The 23,795-nt window shown below is 42.4% G+C and overlaps 1 protein-coding gene and 1 long non-coding RNA gene across 3 annotated transcripts; both read right to left on the reverse strand.

Moving 5' to 3' along the window:
* Positions 1–186: 186 nt before the first annotated feature.
* LOC138410542 (uncharacterized) lies at positions 187–5,197 on the reverse strand. 2 transcript variants are annotated; one of them, XR_011243251.1, is made up of 3 exons: positions 4,810–5,195; positions 4,128–4,264; positions 187–1,906 (listed from the first exon to the last, which is right to left on the reverse strand). It is a non-coding gene; the product is annotated as an uncharacterized lncRNA (long non-coding RNA). The 2 variants fall into 2 exon arrangements; XR_011243252.1 differs by lacking the exon at positions 187–1,906 and adding an exon at positions 1,930–3,342 and having other exon boundaries at positions 4,810–5,197.
* Positions 5,198–5,790: 593 nt separating this feature from the next.
* Positions 5,791–23,126, reverse strand: LOC109637267 (CD151 antigen-like). Its single transcript, XM_020099508.2, has 8 exons — positions 22,729–23,126; positions 19,165–19,249; positions 15,558–15,749; positions 10,633–10,707; positions 8,043–8,147; positions 7,376–7,534; positions 7,120–7,206; positions 5,791–6,986 (listed from the first exon to the last, which is right to left on the reverse strand). The coding sequence occupies exons 2-8, from the start codon at positions 19,246–19,248 to the stop codon at positions 6,927–6,929; spliced, it is 762 nt and encodes a 253-aa protein (XP_019955067.2). The 5' UTR covers position 19,249; positions 22,729–23,126; the 3' UTR covers positions 5,791–6,926.
* Positions 23,127–23,795: the final 669 nt, after the last annotated feature.

Raw genomic sequence — 23,795 nt, forward strand, 5'->3', positions numbered from 1 at the left:
AGTGATTGGTTTGACATCCTCAGTTTGTCTGTACAAATAAATACAAGCATACATACACTGATGTTGTGTGTTTCTGTTTGCTTGTTTGTTTGTCCTCTCTTTGGATTTAAATCTTGTGCTACTGCTGTAACATGTGAATTTCCCCACTGAGGGACAATAAAGGAAATCTAAATCTAAATCTAAATTATTATATAAATACCTACAAACATTACTACATACTTACACACAATAGATGAATAGTACATAAATACACAAACCAGACGTCAGACAGTCTGTTGTTCAGTGTCTGTTTGAATAACATTAGGGATGTGCACGTGTTTAATAGTATTCTGGTGCACTCATCTATACATTTAACCTCATTATAGATGGTATTACCTGGTGTTTGCTGTGATGCACAATATATTATACAGCAGCAGAAATATACAGTGGGTGTTTAATTATGGATCCTCCTCCTTGCCACAAACAGCAATCAGCATGTGCCTCCCCCTCTTCAGGCCCCCACTGGGTGCAGGTGCACGAGCTCTCACAGCTCCATTAACAACAACAGGTCGTGCATATTTTTCTTGGCCTGTGGTTCCTCTTTAATTACGATTTCACCTTCACATTTTATTCATTGTAAGCTGAATTTATTAAAAAGGGGTATCTACCTACCTGATCTCACCCCATGTCCTTATCCGAGCATGTCAATGAGCATTTTATTAACCACTTTAAAGAATGTTTTAATGTACATTTAATGTCCCTGGTAGCTTTGGTCAGGTTCATTGACTCGCAGCACTGTTGAGTTATCAGTAGAATAAATAAAGTGCACCTGCAGCATTTCAAATATTCCAAAATCTAAAGCACATTTCTGCATGTAAAGATATACACACAAAACAGGGAAATGTGCTTACTGCTGCCCTGTCATGATCACAGCAATAAATTCAAGCAGCCTGCAATTGTAAATAGACATAAAGGGCAGTAAAGCTCTCCAGCGGATAGTGAACACGGTGAAGGATCTCATCAGGACTCAATCTACACCTCATGATGCCTGCGGCGGGCTCACAACATCATTAAAGATCCATCCCACCCGAGCCACCACCTGTTCTCACTCTTGGAAGTTACAGACTCGGTGCAGTTTGGACTTCCAGGATGAAAAACAGTTCCTGTCCCAGCAGTGGTGGTTCTATTAGAGCACTCTGCTTTTACCCTCGTAGTTCACGAACCCCCAGTGTGAAATAACTGGAGCACAGGCTCAGTACTTTCATATACCTGGTAAGTCTTTTGTCTTTTTTAATCAACATTTATCTTCCCTTCCTTTTATTACTTTTATAATCCATCACATGTGCTGTGCGCCAGGAGAGTTGAGTAATTTTCTTGAGTTGAAGGATGACAATAAAACTCTGTTCCATGTTCAGTGCCGTCCAGTGTCTCCAAAACGTCTCAGGAAAACCAGCCTTGTTTTAAAATCAAGTTTTCAAAAAATATTACATTAAAAAATTGCATTAAAAACGTTTTCTACTAAATCATAACCAATTGAAGATATAGTTTTTTTTAGTGTAGTGATTCACTTGAAACCAGTGGTGGAAAGTTACTGAAGTGCATATGTCAAAGCACCTTAGGCTTGTACATTATGAAAGTACAGTATATCCATTAAATGCTACTTAATACTTGCATTCTACTACATATATATATATATATAAATAGTATATACTTACTACTGCAGTGCTTTTTACTCCATAATACAAACACATTATCCTAGTTTAAACAACCAAATAGTTCAAATTAGCCCAACTTCAACACAGATGTTGTGTGTTTGCCTCACTAAGTAATTCTGAATCCTTTATTTAAGCAGGAAGGTCCCATTGAGATACAGTATCTTCATCCAGGGCGTCCAGCTCAAGATGTGCAGCGATGAAGAAGATGAGTCCTGAGATGATAAATGGGACAGAACAGAAGTAAAAACAAAGTTTTACTCGTTTATCTTTTGGACTTTTCTCTAATCTTTCTTTATTTAATGAAATTTTGGATATTTGCGCCAAGGCTCCTCATTCCACATCTACAGCTGCAACCCTGCTTCCATCCCTGAGGGGCACACACACACACCCAAAGTTAAAAACCTCCCCCCTCTCTCACACAGATACAACACACCCCCTGGAAGCGAGACCAACAGCCAGCTGGTGAAACCACCTTGGAGGATGTCTGAACACCTCAGGACTCACAATCTCCTCTGCCTACATGGGATGTGACCCAGAAGAGGGAAAAGGACGGAGAGCCAGATGTTGGAGGCCGCTCCGCTTCAGGGAGTGAGCGAGGGCTGGAGTGAGCCTGAGTGAGTAAGTGAGTGACAGAGGGGGTGATGTATGTGCTGTATGGTACTGTACCTGCATGCAAAGGGATGAGAGCCACATGTGAGCCGCCTGTCAGCACACAGCAGCTTTACCCACAACGCACATCCTCGTAGTGGCGCCTTTCTTCAACAGATGCGCAAGTGACATCCCGTAAAAGCTGAGAGGCAGCTCAGCGAGAGGTTTTATTTCACACAGCTCAGTGTTCAGTATTAGTCTGAGCGGAGCCTGAAAGCTGCCGAGGCTCAGAGTCTCTCACTTGGCTGAGCCAGTCCCTCTCAAAGTGGAGGAAACGTAAATGACTTATGTAATCAACACCCTCCCTTCACACACACTCACCCACAAAATGTGAACTCAGCACTTAACAACACTGAAGATAAATGTGTAAAAAACAGTCCAACACAATCAGACGTGTTCAATTTACAGTTTTTACAGATTCAACCCGATAATTAACGCAGCTTCTTCTGCTTCTGCTGCATGTGGTTCATCCCTGACCCGGAGTCACGGCCATCATGTGGATGATGCTGAAGCTGTTGCTCCGGGTTGATTGATTCATGCATGATTTGGATGTTAACACACTGATATCCATATGTTTATAGGAAGAGTGGGAGTATGCATTCATCTCTGTGTGTATGCACAGAGGGACAGACACTGAAACAACTCATCTCTGCAGCGACTGGATTTATTTCACGATTACAGTGCAGTTTTTTTTTTTCCCCCTTCACATTGGATTTTCCAATTAATTTCAATTTCAGTTGGCAGCTCCTGACAGCCAAGACAAAAGACTTTTTCCCCCCCATTTTATTGAGACTGATTGGCCAAGAGTGTTGCTGCCATCTACAGACTCAAGATTACATTTGTTAGTCGTCCTCACACATACACAATGTAAACAGCCGGGGTCTTGAATGAAAATGAAATGACCTGAGACGTCTCCGCCTGCAGCAGAGATGTCTGGGGATGCGGAGCTCGCACGCGGCTAAACGTGACGGCAGATTACGTTGAGACCTCCGGTTTTCACCTGCAGGAACAGCACAGGATTAACAGGCTGGAAATCACAGCCGCTGGCTCGAAGCCCTTGTAACATCTTCCACCCATAGAAAGACCTGCGCTGCTTTATACCCCACAGATGTGCGATGTACACACACAGACGTTGATCAGTAAACATTTCTTTAAAAGAATGCTCGGTGTATTTGCAGTTCCTTGTCAAAGGTTGAATATTTCCAGGGTTAGTTAATTAACCACTGAGAGTCTTAAATTAAGCATCATAAACTATTTCTTGCAACTGTTTTAATATTTACTCAATAATTAAGACTATTATTCAAAACCTTAACTTCAATGTGTTCACAGTAATACATTTTTTATTGAATTCATTAAATCATAATAATAATAATATTTTCACTCTCTAATATAAAATGAAATATTAACATGCCAAAATTAAATCCTGCTTCTTTTTTTTTTTTTTTTTTTACATTTCATGGTGCATCTCGAGTAAAAACACTTCAGTTGACTAATTCATTTAAATATATAAAACTATAACAGATCAAAATAAACATGTCAGACTGAGAAAACAGCTTTGGTGGTGGAGTTGATTTCTGTTGAAGTTCTGGTGGAGGTAAAATATCCAAAGATTATTATTATAGAGACCTCTGGGTGGTCCTGATAACTGATATTTCACCTCATCTCAACCTTCACTCGACCCGAGCGAAAGAGGAGCCATTTGAGCCCATGATGAATGGAACAGGGAAACCAAATCACAAACAACAAATTCTTAACCTCAGGAGTTAAAGTTAAAAATATACCAACTGTGGCCAAAAGTAGACGCAGCTTTATGTGCCCTTGGGTTCCCCTGCCCTTGGGCGACCCTGGGAACGAATGCCTCGGTGTTGCTCCTCCTGTCGTCAGCTGCAATCTGTAGCATAGCTCTCTGTCGTCTGTTTGTCCTGCGGGCACAGAAATCACATCATCTCCCAGGAAAAGGTTTAAGGTGGAGAGTGTACACCCCCTTCTCCACACACACACACACACTGAAAATAGCAAACCTCTCAGCTGGATGGGCCCAACAGGCCAAGGTGCAGCGGGTGACATGTTCACCGAATGGACAACTGCTTAGCGAGTACTGGAGGAGATATTTTGGAAATGTCATGCACTGGCATTATTAACGTGCCCCTTGTGTTAGGCGGGATGTGAGCTGTCACAGTCAGCAAGCACGGCTGGAGGAGGAGGGAGAATTATTATAGTTTGCATTAGAACGGCACGCTGGTCGTTCAGAGGCCCGTCTACAAATTCTCGCCACGTGCTTGGATTCCCACTCCAGCAACAAGGCATCGGTCGTGTCAAGAGAAGGTTCCAGGAGCAGAAGGATTCCGCAGATGTCCGCCTCTTTGAAAAGTGCCCTTTTAAAATCAGCATGTGTTGAACTGCTTTCACTCTAATGGAAACGATGAACGTTGGGAGAGAGAAAAGAAAAAGAAATAATCTCACTCACCTGCTCATTTGGCCGGGGATGACTCAGCTTTTACAAGGTGTGATGCGAGAGCACCTTCAAGGGCTGCGATGACAATACACGCTGATTTTCGGTCGTTGTTTCGTTCCGCCACTTGCGCCTTGCTACACAAAAGGGGGAATGGTTCTACACCGGCAGCTTCACAGACTGAGAAATGGCTTAATTTGCATTGTTAGCAGCCCCAATGGAAACCAATTAGTGGATCTGTGGGCTGACCGGCTGCTGGTTGATTTCCTCGCTACATAGCTCACTGAGAAAATATTTCCTTTTTGATGGATCAATTGTACGTCTCATACTGAATAACGCCAGGCTGAAGCTGTTCGGCCTCTCTGAGTTGGAGGTGTGAATGTGTTTGGGGGGGGGGGTGATCCTCCACAGCCTCTGGGTGTTTTGCACACACTCTGACCAGCTGTTTTCATCAGTTGTGCTGCTGAAAGCCAGACAGGTGCTGCCTCCCTGTGTTTGCACACGGTAACTGCTGCAGTTACACAATGACGCTGATGCACAGTCACTCTCAACAATACAGAGGCGGAGTGTGGGGGGGAGGGGGGGTCAAAAGAGCTGTAGCCTCTTACTCCGCAGCAGAGAAACATTACAGGCCCAGGTACAGGTGATAAGAGTCGAGAAGCAGCTGCTGTGAATATGGCTCGCAGCCCACATTTAAACCACTACAGTACAGTTACATTAGTGAATTGAGTTTGGATTAATACACTAATGCACCTGTAAGCTGGCGCCAATTGTGTCAGGGCCACTGGTTACAGGTACAAGGTTTTGTCTTAACACAGTAATGGTTTATTGTGGCAGTTTTATTTGAAAGACACGACCTGATGAGTGAAGGACGTCGTCGCTCAGCGTTGATGCAGCGCTGCCGTTTAAAGTTATTAAAAATGATGAAAATGCAGCTGCCTCTTGTTTAGTAGCGGCGGCCCGACAGCTGGGAAAGCAAGCACTGCAGGAGACAAGTGAAGTGTAGACTGATGTTTATTCAAAGTAAAATAATTCCCTGGATTATCACACAGACAGAAAATACAGCAGATTCATTTAGGGTCGTCTCTGAGGCACACAGGATAACATCATTTTTCTAACAGTGAGAAACTATCATCATCTACCACGTGTCCAGTTAAATACAATAATACATATTCATGGTCTATTGGAAAGTGAACTAAATCTTCATTTAAGAAAACAATCTAAAAAAGAGGCATCAGTGGATACGTAGATAAGGCTGGAAAACAAACAGCAGGTCCATCACAAAACGTTACAGTCGACAACTTTGGCACAAATCCCTCGTATAAAAAAAGGTAAGAACACAAACACGAGGAACTTTTCTCATGAGCGATTCAGTGGCACTGCTTGTTTGTTTCATTAACACGATCACAATATCACTTCATTAACAGAGAAGCGATACAGAACCTGCACAGATAATCTAACAGGTTAGTTTAAAACGTGATGACACAGCAAAGTTATTCTTAATTATTAAGGCATGAAAACAGGAAGTAATCGCTCATAAGAAAAGCTCCTCAGGTGTTGGAGAAAATCATCATTTACAAAGTATAAAACTAACAAAATGTTTAAAAGGCCGCGATCGAACAGAGAAACTAAATGTTTCAGAAGAAGATCTCTGGGGTGGGTTTGTTGAAACATGCTGCTGAGAAAGAAGCTGCTGCTGCTGCTGCGACCAGGATTAATAATTTCTGCAAAGTGCCAGTTTAACTCCACTGATCTTTACACCACTCTCTCTGGTGTCGATCCTCACATATCAACGTACATCAGGAGAATCAGAGCGGAAGAAAACGACAATGTTTTTAGTCCCGTGGAGGCGGAGTTACACAATCAAGTCTAATTCTCATCAGTTTCTGTCAGAGGCTTTTTTCTCACAGCGCTGTTTCAGCCGAGAACGTAATTTAAGTGCCTAATTGCTTCAAGAAACCTTGTAGTGTTTTTCCACCCTTTGTTTATCGAGATGAAATCTTCGGATGTACGCCAAATTTGTCCTCCCCCTGTGTGCGCGGCAAAGAAAAGAACCTATGGGCTGTTTGAGTGCGGCAACGCCGTGATGAAGTTACCTCCTTCGCCCACACACTTCTCTCCCTCTGCTTCTCTCAGTACGGCTCAGACTTTAGACTTCGATATAGGCAGCATGTAAACACCATCCCTATGATCTGGGGAGTGGATTGAGGAAGGAAGGAAAACATAATTTAACAAAACCTGCAATCTCAATGGATGCACATTTATTCACCCTCTGTTTACGAGTGAGAAAGCAGATGAAAAAGGTGGAGATTGCTCTTTGCTCACCTGTACGCAGGCAATTCCAACTCCGACCGCTCCAATGATCTTCAGGTGGTCCAGGATGAATTCCTCCAGTTTACTGATGCAGCCGCCCTGAATGAAAAGCAAAGTCTTGTCTGCAAACAAATGCGACGTATACACGACGCGTGTCTCTTTTTCCTACGCTGCTCTTACACCAAAACAAAAGTCCATTCTAGGACACTGAGACATGACAGAAATACAGATTAGGTGCCCCCCCCCCCATCACTCTTCATCCTCTCACCTCCACCTTGTAGATGTTGGACGGGTGGCTCCTGCGGCCACACAACTCAGTCTGACTCTTGCAGCAGCTGTCAGGCACCTCCCTGTAGTCGGATTCTCTGGAGCGGATCCAGATGCTCGCGGCCCAGTCGGAGGAACTGTTGCTTCCACAGCACTTGAACTGACATGAAAACATGTTTCAGCTTCACAGGCAGTTGTAGAAGTTTCGAACATTAGAAAACGGTTTTTATACCGACTACTATATTTTATTAAATCAAGTGAGAAGTTCAAGAAAGTCCAAACAAACGTCTGGAAATGGTCCAAAATAAAAAAGTTAAGAAAAGTATAAAAAATAAATGCAGACATCTGATAGCCAGAGGCTTTTTAAAACTCCAAAACAGAGCATTAAATATAAAACAACTACACCTCAGGTTTATCAATTTTTCTCTGTGCTGTCAACGGGTATGAGCCAAAGAGAGGGAACAGGAAAGTCCATCATGCTTCGCTGAAGTCAGAGGGACGAGAATCAGATTTGTTTTGACTCGACCCATCATCAAAATCTCTAATCTGATGGGACGATAGGTTTCCAGTGAACAAGCCACATTTGGGTCCAGGAGACTTTGGATAAGACGCTCAGGTTAATTTATAATATGAAGCTGTGGACGCCCCCCCCCCCCCCAGACACGTACCTCCTGCTGCAGCTTGTCCACAGCCCTGGTGATGCCTTCATGGGACTTCTGTTGATATTTCTGGATCATTGTCTCCCTCAGGTTCTGCTTCAGCTCCTCGTTCAACTGTCGAGACACAGACACACAGACAAATGCATCAGCAGCTACATAGCAACCCCGAAACCTTGGGCGAGCACAGATCAGTGACGTATTAGTGGCAACTGTTGATATTTCTACTGATGAGATTTATACAGGACACAGGATGTGACTGCTCTCTGGACAAAACACGTCATGGACAACAGCTCTGAGGTGGAGACGAGGACAAAACCGGGACGAAGACTGTGTTTTTGTTTTTTTTTTTGTTCTCTAGACCAGTGGCAGACAACGCCCACTGGAGGAGTGGGAGGTCTGGGGGGGCTCAGTTTCTATGGCAACAAGCCAGCTGGGGAACCACTGTAAATCAAAGCGTGAAGGAGATATCAAGGGAATGAATTATGAAGAGAGGGAATGGAGGGCGGAAAGAGAGAGAGAGAGAGAGAGAGAGATGAGACGGGAGGGGACGATGAAAAGAGGAAGAAGAAGGGAGGAGGAGTTTAGCTTTTTTATTTCACCTGTTGTTTTTCGTGAAATCAAAAAGTCGAGACAGCAAACGAGGCTCCGTTAAGACCAATATGTTTCAGCTGCAGTCACACAGATCTGCAGTTTCAGTCCATTATCGAGAAATCAGGTGCAGCAGTTTACAAGTGTGTGTGTGTGTGGTGGAAAGTAAGGGTGCGCCATCTAGAGGCAAGGAAGGTAGCAGCATCTGCCGTCAGGTGCCACCTGAAGATTATGACCGATCCACCTGAAGGATTTTTCTTTTTCATAACCGGAGTCACGATGTCAGCTGCATGATACGAATCCAGAATCCTTGTTGTTTTATAAACTGGGTTGTTTTAGCGGACGAGGCTGATACAGATTCCAAATCAGTTTATAATGAGTAGGCGAGTTTTTTGAGCAGTTTTTCTTCTGAGAACGTTTGTGTACCAAGCTTTTTTTACCCGTGTGGTGTGGATACTTTCAAAGTTGGCTGAGGAACTATAGTTTTTGCAAGGCTGTCAAATTGCAGCTTCTGGAGGCAGCGGTAAAATTCTTGAGTTCAACAAACAAATGTTTTTCCCCAGAATCACTTACTCCCTTTTTAACATTTAATCTGATTGAAAGATTTTTGTTAACATGAAATTAACATTCGGTAGCTCGCAATCCAAAACTAAGCCACCTGCTTATATACTTTTTATACGTACTTTAAAATATTATGATGATAATGATGTGAAACCTCTCACATGCAAGACAGCAGCGAGAGAAACATGGAAAAAGTGCAGTTGTTGCTGCCGTCACTTTTCTTTATTTAAGGTGAAGGAGGTTTCTACGTGAAGATCTGAAGAAGAATCTGCAGCTTGTTAATTGTGATCGGGGAAAAATGCAAATACACATTTTTCTCAACGTATCACCAGAGAAAGAGAAATAAAGAAAGGAAGGAGGAAGAATAGAGGAAGAGAAGAGGAGTGGTGTTTGAGAAGGAAGTAAAGGAGAGACATATTTATGAAGCAGGACAGAGCTGTGGAGCTCAGCCACTGCTCATGTTCACAGTTGTGTATTATGAATGAGGCAGTTATAATGATATCACTGCACCTCCGCACTGAGGAAAGTCCTGTTGCCGAGCTACAAGCACACCAGGCTTCAGTTCTATAGTCAGGGAGGGACCGGTACTGGTGGAGGGCAATGTCAACTTAATATTGCACAAGGAAAAAAAAAAAACAAAGGCCTAATTTGCAGCTGCTTGCAGGGAAGTCGGTCGAACTGAAAATGTGAATGTGGCAGTAAAACGTCTGAAATGTGCAGAGGGAGGTTGTCAGGCTTAGTTCTGCTTTTACCTTTAAACTACGGTGACTTGGAAAATAATCACATCATGCACAGTTTTATCCTTTTGAATCATTAACCTGTGTCACGACAGTTTTTCATTCTTTCTTTTCTCTGAGCGGCATAAAGAGAACAGCTCTGTCTGACGACATCAGTTGAAAAATCTAAACGTGTTTTTAAATGAATCCGACAGAGCATTCAACCTTGTTATGTGAACAACTGGAGGCAATTTTTCGTTCCACTTGGACTAAATGTAGCACGAGTAATATTCTCCGGTCTGATGTTTGTATTTTTAATGTGCCGTCTCATATTTCCTCCCTCCCGCCATCCATCACGCTGGGTTTGTCTCCGTTAAAATTACATGCCATCGCCACATGGGAACTGAAAGTGTTTTATTACGACACTTTCAACTGCGTGCTCAGATTAGGTAGCATGAAATATTTGTTGAGGACGCTCTGTTGCTATCGTTGCTAATAGATGCATAGACATCAGGTTTTAATTCACAGTGGTCAACGTTCATCACCTGATTACAAATATGTATATGAGGAGAAAAGATTACTTTTGAGATTCACACACAGAAAGTCTTTTAAATTATGCTTTTTGTCAATTGAACTATTTTTTCAGCTGCTCTTTCACACAGACTATGATGAGTTGTACAGAACATTTAAATATACTTTTACTTTAATGGGATCGGGGGAGGGGGGAGGGTTACCTGCTGGTAGTAGATATACGCCAGGACGCCAGCCAGGATCTCCAACAGGAAGATACACAGCAGCAGGACAAAGTACTGTGGACAAGAGGAACAACGAAGAAGAGGAAAATACAGTTAATGGATTCTTAATGTGATGAAACAACAGATTTTAAAGTCAAACATGCAGCTGAGGCAAAAAGGAAGTTTGAATGAAATACAAACAAAACAGCAGCTGAGGTCTTGTCATGTTTTACTCAGCTGTTAATTACATTGAGTTAATCCACTGTTGGTTTGCAAAGCATTTCAAATCAAGAGCAAATAAGAATAAACACATCCCGACTATCAATGAGCATAAATGTGATGATTCACTTTAAGTCCTCATGGTTAGAAGAATAAAAAAAGCTGCTGTAGACATTTTTTTCAGCTCAGAAAAAGCGGCCAAACAACAGTTAGGTGAAGCACATTGACATAAAACTCTTCTGTGCATTTTATGGTCAAGTCGGTTTATTAAATCCTGAAACCACAAAAACTTTGAGGAGCTGCTCAGGGGCACATCTCACACGCTGTGCCTCTAAGTGATGTTTGCTTATCGCCAGCATCTGATTCGTGACCATGCTCAGAGGAGCGAGAGGGAAGGACTGTTTTTCATGCCAAAGTTTTTTTATCAGAACTGAAGACAAGAAGAGATATTATCGCACCGAAACCTTGACCCAAATTCCTCCGGCCTGCTGCTTTCAGAGAGAGAAAATGAGCCCGGTGAAACGGACGAGGTCTTTAATCTGATAGCCTCTGATTAGATCTCTGAGCGGCTCTGGGTCTGAATGCTAACTGGACTCTCCGCTGCTTTGCGATGACGTGCTGATGCTTTGAAGAGAAGCACGACAACAGAGGACGAGTCGACTATCCGCCGCTGTGTTTTTTTAAAAGTAACCTGTTGCATGCTTCCCTCTGCAGTCTCCACAGCGTGCACTCACCAGCCTCGGCTGTTATGCAATCATGGCCGGCAACTCTTCAAATTTGAGTCATGATTTTCCCCCCGGTTGCTAACAGGCTCTTTGGTCTGTGGGTCCCCCTGACACCAACACTTTCTCTTCCACAGCACAGATAGCTGAATAACCACCGTGGAAATGTAAGAGGAAGCAAGTAGAAAACAACACACAAGATTTACAGGCCTGAAACACAGCCAGTGTACAAGTTTCAACAAAGATATATCACAAGCACCATACCGAGGTTCTGCAGCTTTTCCTACTCTCCCTATTCTACACACACACACAGACAGACAGACACACACACAGACACACAAACATTCTTGTACTTCTATTTTAAATCTGGAATAGTTGACGAGGACACACACACACACACATACAGCCATTGCAGACTGCAATTCTGGGCCTGATCCCATTATACCTGTGTACAGTATTTGCATGATGCGGAAAATCTATTTCCATCCCACCTTCCTGTGCAGAAATTGGCAAAATGGCTTTTGTGTATTCTGCACCTGCGGGATGGAATATGCTTCAGAAAGAAATCATCTTTAAATTCTTTAAAACCACAAGTTAAAGATTCCCTTAAGATGCCATTGTCTTTAACTTGCCCTTCTACGAGGTGAGAAATCTTGAAATGTCGGTTCCTTATGCTCTTTTTTAATTTATTGCGTTTTCTGTCCGCAGCTTTGTGTTGTCGTGTTCGGGCCTGGTTCTTCAGCTCGATGTACCTTCCCTTGATAAATTCAGTAAAAAGTTGTCCATCTTCTACAATCTCTTGCAGCCTCGATGACAGGTGATCCGTGGCTGCAGTCTCAACTCTTCAAGATGCACCAGGTATTCAAACCGGTGGGTTTAACTTCTGCACGGTCGCACGCAGACACAAACAGATCCTCACTTTCAATGAGCAGTAAACTTTGTAAATATCCTTATTCAGTCGTAAGAGAAGTCATGAAAGACTCATCGGGTCGAAGAGCAGGCCAGCTGCGAGCTGAACGGCATGACGGCCAGGAACCACGAAGCAGCGATCGAGTTAACCTTTGCCTCTGCTTGCAGTTCTGCCAGCCTGGTGCCTCAGATAAACACAATCCAAAGGCAGAGACACAGAGAAAACTAAAAGACTTGAATAAGAAGAAACAGAATTAAATAAAATGGAAAGAATTGAGAAGCTGAGAGGCAGAGACCTTGTGAGACAGAAGGTTGTGAGCATGTGGCATTGAGCGTATTCCTTACAACCAAGTAGCGGTGCTATTCTGTATTTTCATTTAAACCGAATAAACATGACTGCTCCCATCTCCGTGAGCACCTGCATGGCTGCGGTACGATCATGCACCTTGTTAATGGATGGGACGTGTGCTAAATTAAAAAGTCAAAACGCACGTCCAGCAGATGGGTTCTGTCATTTGAGCTGGTTTTTAATCACACCGATGTTCGTTCTTCATTTTTCAAGTTAGTGGAGAGAGAGAAAGTGATTCGACCAAACAAGAGACTGAAAAATCAAGTTATTTCCAACTTTATTTTTGAGAGAGACGATCAAAGGGAAATATAAATAAAGACAGAAAGAAGATAAAAACCTGAAAGGACAGCTGAAGAGATGAAGTGAAAGATATGTAGAGAGAGAGAGAGAATGAGAGAGAGGGAGAGAAAGAACTAGAGAGAAAGTCAAAGCATTGGACTGAGACAAACACGTCCGGTCAGACTGCATGAAGTCAGTTTCTCCACAGGTGGATCCAGACTCTGTTAGGACTGTTTTCCATTTGGCTCTTTGTCATTTGGAAGGAAAAAGTCTCTCCCTCCTCTCCCTCAGTCAATTACACCGTTCTGTCGCTCCACACCCCTCTTCCAGCGGGAGACTTTTCCTCTTCTCCCCTTTTTCTCTCCGACCTCTCTCACACTGTGTGCAGATCGTCTCTGATGTAGAGTCTGATATGTGTCCTTCCCTTTAATCAACAAACAGCTGCAGGGACTTTATTTCCACCTCACAGCTGCTGACGTTACGGCCGCATCAGCTTTATTTTGTGCTGGAGTTTGTTGACCTTTCGGTTACGGGACACTGTTGCCAATCACCGCAGCTCTCGTGTACTCCCAGCAGTTACCAGACACTCAACACATACAGGAAAACAATTAATCTGCCCCCCCCCCCCCCCCCCCCCCCCCCCACACACACACACCTCCGCCCTTATGTTTGCCCTCTTTAACAATCTCGATAGCATCTCTCCTTGCTGACAAGTTCATTCCTTCACTGTGATTCATCGCCCTAATCTCAGCTCGTCAGGATGCACGGAGCGTTTCGGATCCACTACACGACACGGAGGAGAGGAGGTGGTGTGTACATCTTGATTTACACACAACTGCTGAGTCACAAATCAAATAATGTGGACATGTTGAGGGTTTACGGAGCACCGATCTATAGACCTTTCAATTATGTTTTAAAGACTCGGGCAGGAAATAAAAAAAAAACACATCTGCGGTCAGCCTCCACATCTTTTTTTTTCTTTTTACACTGAATATCCCGAGACACTTTAAAAAAAAAAAAAAGAATTTCTATCTTACACAAGTAAAAAAGCAGCCTTGTCATGTTTGTGAATTCTACAGTATAATAAGCCACGATGGTTTTTAACCACTGTCTGTGGAGATTCTCTTTGGGATACTGATAGTACAGATCATTTGAAGTCAGAGGAGACCCCCAGACACTGGTAACTTTTTTATATATATTGTAAAAACTAGTGTAGTGGTCATTCTAAACAATACACATTCCAAGTTTGAGGCCAATGAGATAATGGACACACACACACACGTGGATGTAGCCGAGCTGTGTTTGTTTGTTATAAATCAGAAGAGGTCATTAAACGTGGCATCAGGTTCGTTAGTGCAGCGGAAAAAACTCATTGCTCGACTTACGTCAACCTTCGTTCAAACACAATATGACTGTGGCCATATTTGAACACCTGCCTTATCTCAAGCTGAGAATATCTGGCTGAGCCCAATTCTTGTGGATTCCGCTGAAAACTGCATAATGGCAAAGATGACGCACGATCTGGCAAAGTTTACGAGGCAGAAACATTTGAGTGGTGCCAACAGTGATGTTCCTGTATAAATTCAACATGTTGAAATGTGTGGTTGAAGGCCAGCGAAGTGTGTGTGTGTGTGTGTGTGTGTGTGTGTGTGTGTGTGTATTTTGAGCTGCCATGCAGGTGTCTCTGTCGGAAAGACCTGAGCTCTGTCTTTGTTCAGCATGTGTCAAAGCAAAATAATGGACGTGCTGTCTCCTGTGAAGTTTGTCCTCTGTCTGAAGGCAACCTCGGCCTGTATTGTTTCTCAATGTCCTTCTAACAAACTCATTATTTCTGAATGTCGCGTATTGTCCACATTTACTTTTTGGCTTAAACCAAATCTGTTCCCAAGCCCAGAGTGACCTCAGTGACCAAATAAATGAATGAATGAACATCCTGCTCGAGCTCAGTGACATTTTGTGTCTCTCCTGTTATCACCATGTGTGAAAAAGGGACGGGGAGACAAATGGGGCATAAAAATTGTTGAGTGTACAAACCTACTGTGATACGTTAAACTGTTTAACAGGCAGAAAATAAGAAGCCTCTGTGATACAGACACAGTCATTTCCTGACCGGCAGGGACAACAACTCTGAAAAGAACATTCCCTGGAAAAAGTAGATTCACTGAGGTGAAGCTGCATGTTATAAAAAAAATGAATCAAGCTAAACTAATTAATGTCAATGCTGATAAACGTAATAATGGTCAGTAAAAACTGGTGTATCTGGCTTTTCGCTCAACAACAGGTGATCACAGCTCTAACCTTGAGCTCCAAACGTGTTTTTTTTTTTTTTTTTACACAAGTTGCCTACAAATGATTCCCACTCTGTTTCAATTCGATTGGGTTTTTCAGCCTCGGGTGACTTTCTGTCTCGCGCACTTTGATTTCTCAACCCTGACGTGATCTCTTACCACTCGCAGCAGCCTCCTCTCCTCCTTGAAGGTGGCGCAGCAGCCCAGCACGCCTGTTACCATGACGATGGCTCCAGCCAGGACCAGTATGTAGGCGGAGGCGGCGTAGGTCTTGGAGGAGAGAAGGCTGATGTAGTCGCTCTTCTCCACCAAGGTCCAAACACCCACCGCCATCACGATGCCCCCTGCCACCTGGGAGAAGAGCACGTGATTAGAGCAGAAGCAGCGGCGCGCAGACAGCTACAGGCTTTACATTGTTTTACATGAGAGTGAGCCTGGACGCTTGAAATTAAAAGCCTGATGGTTGAATGTCAACTGATTAAAAACAACCACAGAAGACGATCGAATCTAGAATCAGTTCCTGCTGCAATACAACTGTGAATGAGCCAAAAGGAGCTGCTGCAGGATTTGCTGCTTTCCTTTGTCCTGAATGACAACAAATGAAATAGCAAAACCAAAAACACTCGTCTCTCATTATAGGTCTCCCTCCCCCTGTCTCGTCTATAAACCAAAGAGGACCAAGCCATCTTAGGTCTTCTATTGATAATTATATATATGTTTAATCTTGCTTTTAATTCAGCCTGATTCTGTCTTATCGTTAATTTATCTTCTTTTATTCCATCTTCCTCTCACACTGTTTTCACTTTTCTTTGCTGTGTTTGTGAAACTCCTGTGCTATATAATTAAATCAGATTTGACCCGATTTTATTTTATGCGTCGATAATTTAATAGTCAGATGAATTGATCAACAGGATAAAAGTTTTTTTTAACACGGCCGGTTGATAAAATTCACTTTAAAATGTTTCGCGGCGCAGGACTTTAACTCTACACAGCAACCATATGGTCTGAAATCTGAGAATTATTATAAGCCCACAGGATGGACTGACTGCAATCAAAAACAAACATCAAATAAAATCTGCTTCAATCCGTCAAATAAATACTTTGATGGTGCAGCTTTATCTAAGCCAACAGTTGAAGTGAATATGAGGTAAATCAAATCAAGATGATATATTAGCACGAGGAGTCAGCAGATGGTGCAGCTCCGTAACAGGAATCTGTCATCCGGCCAAAGCCGTCAATCTAACTGCCTGACTAATTCACATTTAATGTTTAAGGCAAGATGATGACCACAGACACGAGACACTGACTCACTGCACCACACCCAGAGGGAGGGAGGGAGGGAGGGAGGGAGGGAGGGAGGGAGATTTCAATCAAACCTCTGACAGAATCAGTAACTAGCTACTGCCTGTTTTTATAATTTTCCATTATCTCCTGACAACAGACTACACATGAACTTCACGTTAGAGCCATGTCAGTGGCTGTCGGTGTTTTTCATCATAACCACCTTCAATCCAAACATGGAGAGTTGTGTTGGTGTTCAATCGAAACTACAGGAGGGTTTTAATTCACTCTTCAGAGTCCAGACAAATGATTAAAGAATAAACTTTTTTTATTTTTTATTATAGCATCTCACAAGGTTTTAAAACAAACTTAGTCTCCTGACGTGGATCAGTGTCTGCAGTGAGGACACGGACGCTCTGCTGCGTCTGTACCTGCTGTCAAACCTGAATGAGACACACATCCTGTCCAAACCTTTCCACAGGGGAAATACAAACTGGGGTGACCCCTGGTGGCAGCAGGTGGTAACGACTGCAACATTAGAACGTAAAGGACCATGAGGTGAATGTGACGTTGTTTCACTGCATGTTCTGATTCGTGACGCAGACGTGTGCATTTCTGGAGCTCTACAACTTTTGAAATCAAGATTGAAATCAGTTCATTTAAATCTTGAATAATGACGAGATTCATTCTTGAAAACATTGCTGACACAAGAAATATTTTGTTTTGACTGGATTGAACTGTGCTCAAAGTTATCTCCTTGTCCTTCATGATCATATTAAGAAACACAGCAAGTTTATTTTTAAATAATAATTATAATTCTTACGTAGAACGCAGCTGGTGTTGAGATTGTGATCTGAAAATCTGTCATAAATCCCCCCCCAAAAAAGTGAATGAATCAGAAAGGAGGAACATACGATATCATACACTCCATCTAAAATCAATAAACAAATAAATCTTATTTGATAAGATTTATTTTTCCTCCTCATAAAAACAAACATCACTCGACAACAGGACACTGTGACCGTATGTTGCTCCTGAGCTAAATGAACAGATGTCACTCAGCAAAATACTTTAGGGAACTGCAGCGAGTTCAGTCTGTTGTTGATCGTTAGGTCCAGAGACACTGGGTTCACCACGGCTGTGACAACTGCGGCTACGCTAAAGGATCTGTGGGATGAGAAATGATCTGACGACAACAAGAAAAAAAAGAAATCACAGCAAGTAAATGGTCAAAAGACGATTTAGTCCTGAAATATCCATCTATCTGATTCTCTGGGATTTGTCTCAGTAACGTTTCTCTGATTCTGTCAGACAGATGATTATCACATATTGAGGCCGAGCGGAAAGTGAGACTTCACGCTGAGAACGAGACAGACACTTTTACATCACACATCCAAGTCATTAAACCGGTTATTTGTGGACGTTGTCATCCCATGTTATTGACTCTGGAAAGTTTTTGAGGAATTCGGCTTTGAATGCAGCTTCTGTGTGAAAGAATGCAACTTGGCTTTGATTCTGTGAAGTGGGAAAGCAGCCGGCCTTCATCTATTGCCAGAATTAAAAGTGCTTGGTTGACTGGTTCAGTTTTATCAGCTAATTTTTTCCATTTGATAAAATGGAAATATGTCTGTTGAGGACATGTATTGTGCGTGTGTTACTTTTCTTTTACTAAGGGAGGGAAACACTATTTTACAGTTTGTTAGAGCTGAGATTAGTTTCTTACTTTCACTGTGTATTGTATAATACAAGGTTTCTATTCTGGTCTATAATCTATATATTAAAGTTTGCAGAACAAGTGGATAAATGAGCTTCTGATTCTTCTGTCTTTTATTTTAACACATTAAATCAGTTACATTAACCCACAACTAAATTAATTACTTCAATTACCCGTTTGTCATAATATCCATTAATTAGATTATTTGTTAAAACTCAAAGTGAGTTCAGCCGCTGTCCTGGAAATGTCCCGCTCACGTAACCTTTCTCCTTCAGCTCATCTCAAATACCTCTTCAGTACAAACGGCTCGTTCCAGAAATCTGTTATCTGGTGTTCCTTCCCTCCCTATGACATGTGGGGAAACTACCTGCTTCGGCCAAGGTCAATTCTCTCATTTTAAGTCGGCAGTAATGACTTTGCTTCTTATCGACTCCCTGACATTGAGCTGTGGCTCGATCCTTGTTTCCATCTTTATTTTCAGATTCCCACCACAGTTTGTTCACAACTTGTGTTTCCTGCCCAGTCTGACTTCTTTTCAGCCTCTCTGCGTTCAAAGATCCCAGCAATTAAGTTGGTGGATAAAAAGTTAAAAGGCATGAGCGACAACAAAAGAGAAAACAGGTTGAAATAAAAGTAAGGTAACCAGATTATACATGTTGTAGGACACGCCTGCATGCGGGAGGAACTCTGCCCAAAGCATGCAGGAGCTCGAGGAGCACTTCTGAAGTCAGGTCCTTCATGCTGCTTCAGCTCTGCTCGACAGAAACTTACCCAGAAGAGAAAGTTGAACGCAAACAGCAGGTACTTCAGGCAGATGGTTCCACATTTTTCCTTCTTCTCTTCATAAGCCCCCATACTGCGAAAGACAACAGATCCTGGGTCAGTTAGGACAACATTACTACAGTACAACACAGTCAATACACTCAAGTACATGACCGAGAGCTGAAATCTCCCCCCGAAGAAATGTGATGGTGACAAACAACATTCTTCTGATAACTGGAACCTTGTTTGTGAAGAATATAAAAGAAAAAAACTCATGACACTCACATACACCTGCATTTATCGCACCAACCGAGAAACTTTACTTTCTTAAGTTCTTTGCTTTGAGAAATAAAAGTTTTCCCACAAAATCCGTATTTTGGTTGAAACAATTACGTCCTTTGTAAAATTTGCAACACAAAGAGAATAAAGTGATCACAGAACATCACAAGAACTAATTATCCAAGGTTGCTTCGCTCGTTCAAAGTCTGTAACAATGAATTTGTTTCTTATCGACACACTTCTGCAGAAGCTTCTTTACAAAAACACAAAGTCAATTTGGTTGTTGGCTCATTATCTTCAGATTAAATCCTCTCAGATCCGACAGTGAAGTCTTCTCTGTGCTTTATTTGTCCGATCATCAGCCGCAAAACCAAATAGATTCAATTCATCATCACGTATGACAACGAAAAGCAGACAAACCTCAAACCTGAGAATCCGGAACCAGAAGAAGTTACAGCTTTCTTTCAAAAAAAAGAAGTTTAAGAAATTAAATCAACTTATCTTCTAATGGTTGCAGCTTTAAACTGGATGATTCTCTGACCATATAAAGTAACATTGAGCTGAATTAAGTGCATTGAAAGCTGGTGATTTGCTGAGCAGACATAGACCACAGGGCCCTTAATATATGTGTGAGACCCTTTTACCAAATAAGATGTTACAGGGCTAATGCCGGCCGTGGGGGGGGGGGGGGGGGGGGGGGGGGAGCACCAGATCAGCAGTGTAGGCAGAATCAGTGAGCTGAGTTAGTTCATGTGTATGCAGAGAGATCCATGACTAAGCACCGAGCAGGAGCTGAGAGTCTGCCAACGGCTGGAGATTCTAACCACCCGCCTTCTCTGCTGCCTGGAGCTAACGTCCGACACTCCAGGGAGAAAAACCTTCTTGTTTTGTTTCTGCGGAGAATTCTACATTTTTCCGCAGTTTCTAAGATGGAATGAACGACAGCTTAGGTTCAACGCAATCACTCGTAGTTGCGCTGAATGATTAAAAGTGAGCCCGATTGTCTTTGTGGAGGAATGACGATGGATTCATTCCGACAATCTCTGTGTTTAAACCACAGTAACTGACACGATTAAACCTTGACACTGTTTTACAACGTGGAACACGACTCCTGAGTTTTAAAGATTTATAGACACAGCAGTAGAACACTGCTTCTGTCTTTGTTTAGTTTCTCACATCTTTTTTTTTTTTTTTTTTTCCTAACCTCACAATTTTCTCGGCTGACTTGCCAGTCAAGCCCGAACTCGCCCTCCTCCGAACTGCCTCTTATCAAACCCTCCCTCCCTCCCGACTCTGCCGTCTGCTCCCCCACCTTCACGTACGCTACTGTCGCTCCAGACGAGTGCTCCGCATGAATGACTGAGTCTGTCTGGGCCCTCGTCTGTCGACCATCTGCTTCGGTGGGCCCTCTTAGCGAGCTCCTGTTAATTAAATTCTAACGAGACTTCACTGACGACGCTGTCTCTTACTTTTCAGAGCAGCTGAGTCAAGAGAGGAAACTTCCTGTTTTAAAAAAATGTTTACAGAGGCTACAGAAGGAACATCCCTCCTTCACTTCAACTTTGAAGAACACTTGATCTTTATAATGCATCTTATTAGGTTCAGTTTATTCCAGGATGTGATGTCTTTACTCAATTAAACCAGACTGTTCCCTGTATCTCAGACCGTCGGACAAACTCACAACCATTTGCATTCAGTGAGTTAATGCCCGTCTTATCTACTCAAGGAGATTACTGCAGTGAAATACTCGGAACAGGTCCAGGATATTCTTTATCGTCTACGCAAGCAGACACATCATTCTGAGGGTTACATACGTTAAACAGGTTGGTGAAGGTAGATGAAGCGTTTACAGGCCTGTTGGAGAAATGATAAATTACTCATAGAGCACAAATCCCCAGTTTTATACATCATCAACCACAGTTTAGATGCAGTCACGTGATATTAGAAATGGTCGAATAGAAATAAGGTGGTGCGCTCACTCTTTTAGATAAAATAAAATAATTGTGCGATGTCATATCTAGGATTTATCAATGATTCAAAAGAGAAGGAACGTCTCAACGTGGAGCTGACTCAGACTTCCTGTTTTAAAAGAGTCCAAGAAAAAGTTTTAAAATGTGGAATTTAATAAACAAGTGAGGGAATTTCAGAGATGAGTTCCTGAGTGAAATATATATTTTAATAAATCTCTGACTGTACAAAGTAAAATGAACAGATTCAACCCTGCTTTAACTTGACCAGACCTGGAAAAAAACAAGTGATCGCATTTACCTGTGTGAACAAAACCTTTTTGTTGGAGACAGACAAATGAAGTGAGTCACGTTTTAAAGTATGGATGAATCACATCTGTGTCCCCTCAACACATTTCACCTGAGACACAGCAACCAGACTTTAATACTTATCATCATATTGTGTCTTTATCTCTCCATTACGTTTGTCTGTAATTAATTAATTACTTAAAAGTCAGAGTCCTGAAGGTGAAATCTTCCTGTTGTTTGCTTCGTATACAACAAATCGTTGATTGATTCATTAATTAATTGAGAAGCTACTTTAGTACAATGACACACTATCCTACAACTGTAAAATATCTCAATTACTTTTATACAAATAGTTTGTTGTGATGCATTCAGAAGAAAATAGTGAAATATCTCCATCACATGTGACCAGTGAGACACTCAAATCATTAGTTTTGTCTCATCGACAGTGAAAAAACTAAAATTGGCCAATTAACAGAAATCAGACAAAGAAAATCCTCAATCGATGACTCGATGAATCCACTCGTGGTCGTTGATCAAGACACAAAACTAATTAAATTTAAAGATGATTAAGGTTGAGCACGTTGTGTCTGAAGGGAGAAGTTATCAATGGATTTCTATTAGAATCAGTGATGAGGTGACGTCCTCGTGGATTGTGACCCTCAGTGATCCTCTGATCGAACCAGGTTTGTGTCCATCACACACATTAACCTTCTGAAGTTTTAATTCATCGCATTGTTCACAGGTTCTTCACACTTTCGTTGTTTTCCTCGGTGTTTCCCGAGCGTCCGGGTCTGCGGAGCATCTCGAAGCTAACGCTAAGATCCCAGACCTCCGTGAGGAAAACCACCGATTTAACTAAAACGACCCGTGTTTCGAAGGAACCAACCCGCGGGTGCAAAGATGTGTTTGACCTTAGTGTCCACGTGAAGCCGGGACATGCTTCGGCTGGGTCACACATGTAGAACAAACACGGTGTGGAGAGATGCTAGCAGGTGAGTGCGGTGCGAGCTAACAGCGGACACTTCCTGCTCCGTCTTACCTGCCGCTGGTCGGAGCTTCTGTCGGGGAACACGGAGGAGAACACGGGGGAGAACACGGAGGAACCACTCGGGGGAAATATCCTGGGTGTCGCCGGTTTTAACTCCACTTTCCTCGGACAGAGACTTTGCTGACAGCCGAGTGGAGCCGGAGGAAGAGCGGAGTCACAGTGCGGGGCTGAGAGAGAGGGCTGCGGCTGCTGACTCCACCCCGGGCCACCTTCACTGTTCCGGGGTTTTTCTGTGTCCCGGGGCGATGGTTTCCTCCACCGGGGCGATGGTTTCCTCCACCGGGGCGTCCGCGGCGACACAACACGTGTGTTTATCAAGGATTCAGATTTAATCTGAAACCGAGTTCACAAGTGAATGAACTGATTAAATGACTGTTGATCTTTGTTCACTTCATCAGGTTCATGTGGTTCATTCGGTCAACGTGTGTGAGGGTGTGTGTGTGTAAAGAAGTGTGTAAAGAAGTGTGTAAAGAAGTGTGTATGTGTGTATATATATATATATATATATATGTGTTTGTGTGTATAAAAGTGTGTATGTTAGGTGTGTGTGTGTATATATATATATATATATATATATATATATATATATATATATAAATGTGTGTGTATGAATGTGTATGTGTGTGTGTATATGTATATGTGTGTGTGTGTGTGTGTGTGTGTGTGTGTATAAAAGTGTGTATGTTAGGTATGTGTATGTGTGTGTGTGTGTGTGTGTGTGTGTATGTTAGGTATGTGTATATGTGTGTGTGTATGAATGTGTATGTGTGTGTGTATATGTATATGTGTGTGTGTGTGTGTGTGTGTATAAAAGTGTGTATGTTAGGTATGTGTATGTGTGTGTGTGTGTGTGTATGTTAGGTATGTGTATATGTGTGTGTGTATGAATGTGTATGTGTGTGTGTATATGTGTATGTGTGTGTGTGTGTATATGTATATGTGTGTGTGTGTGTGTGTGTGATTCTCAAAAGCTGACATCATCACTGACTTCACTCTGAATCAAAACAGATGAATTAAAATAAAGTGACATAATGATGAAGATAAGTAAAAGTGGAGGT

The sequence above is a fragment of the Paralichthys olivaceus genome, chromosome 1 (assembly GCF_024713975.1).
Source record: "Paralichthys olivaceus isolate ysfri-2021 chromosome 1, ASM2471397v2, whole genome shotgun sequence".
Taxonomy (NCBI): Eukaryota; Metazoa; Chordata; class Actinopteri; order Pleuronectiformes; family Paralichthyidae; genus Paralichthys; species Paralichthys olivaceus.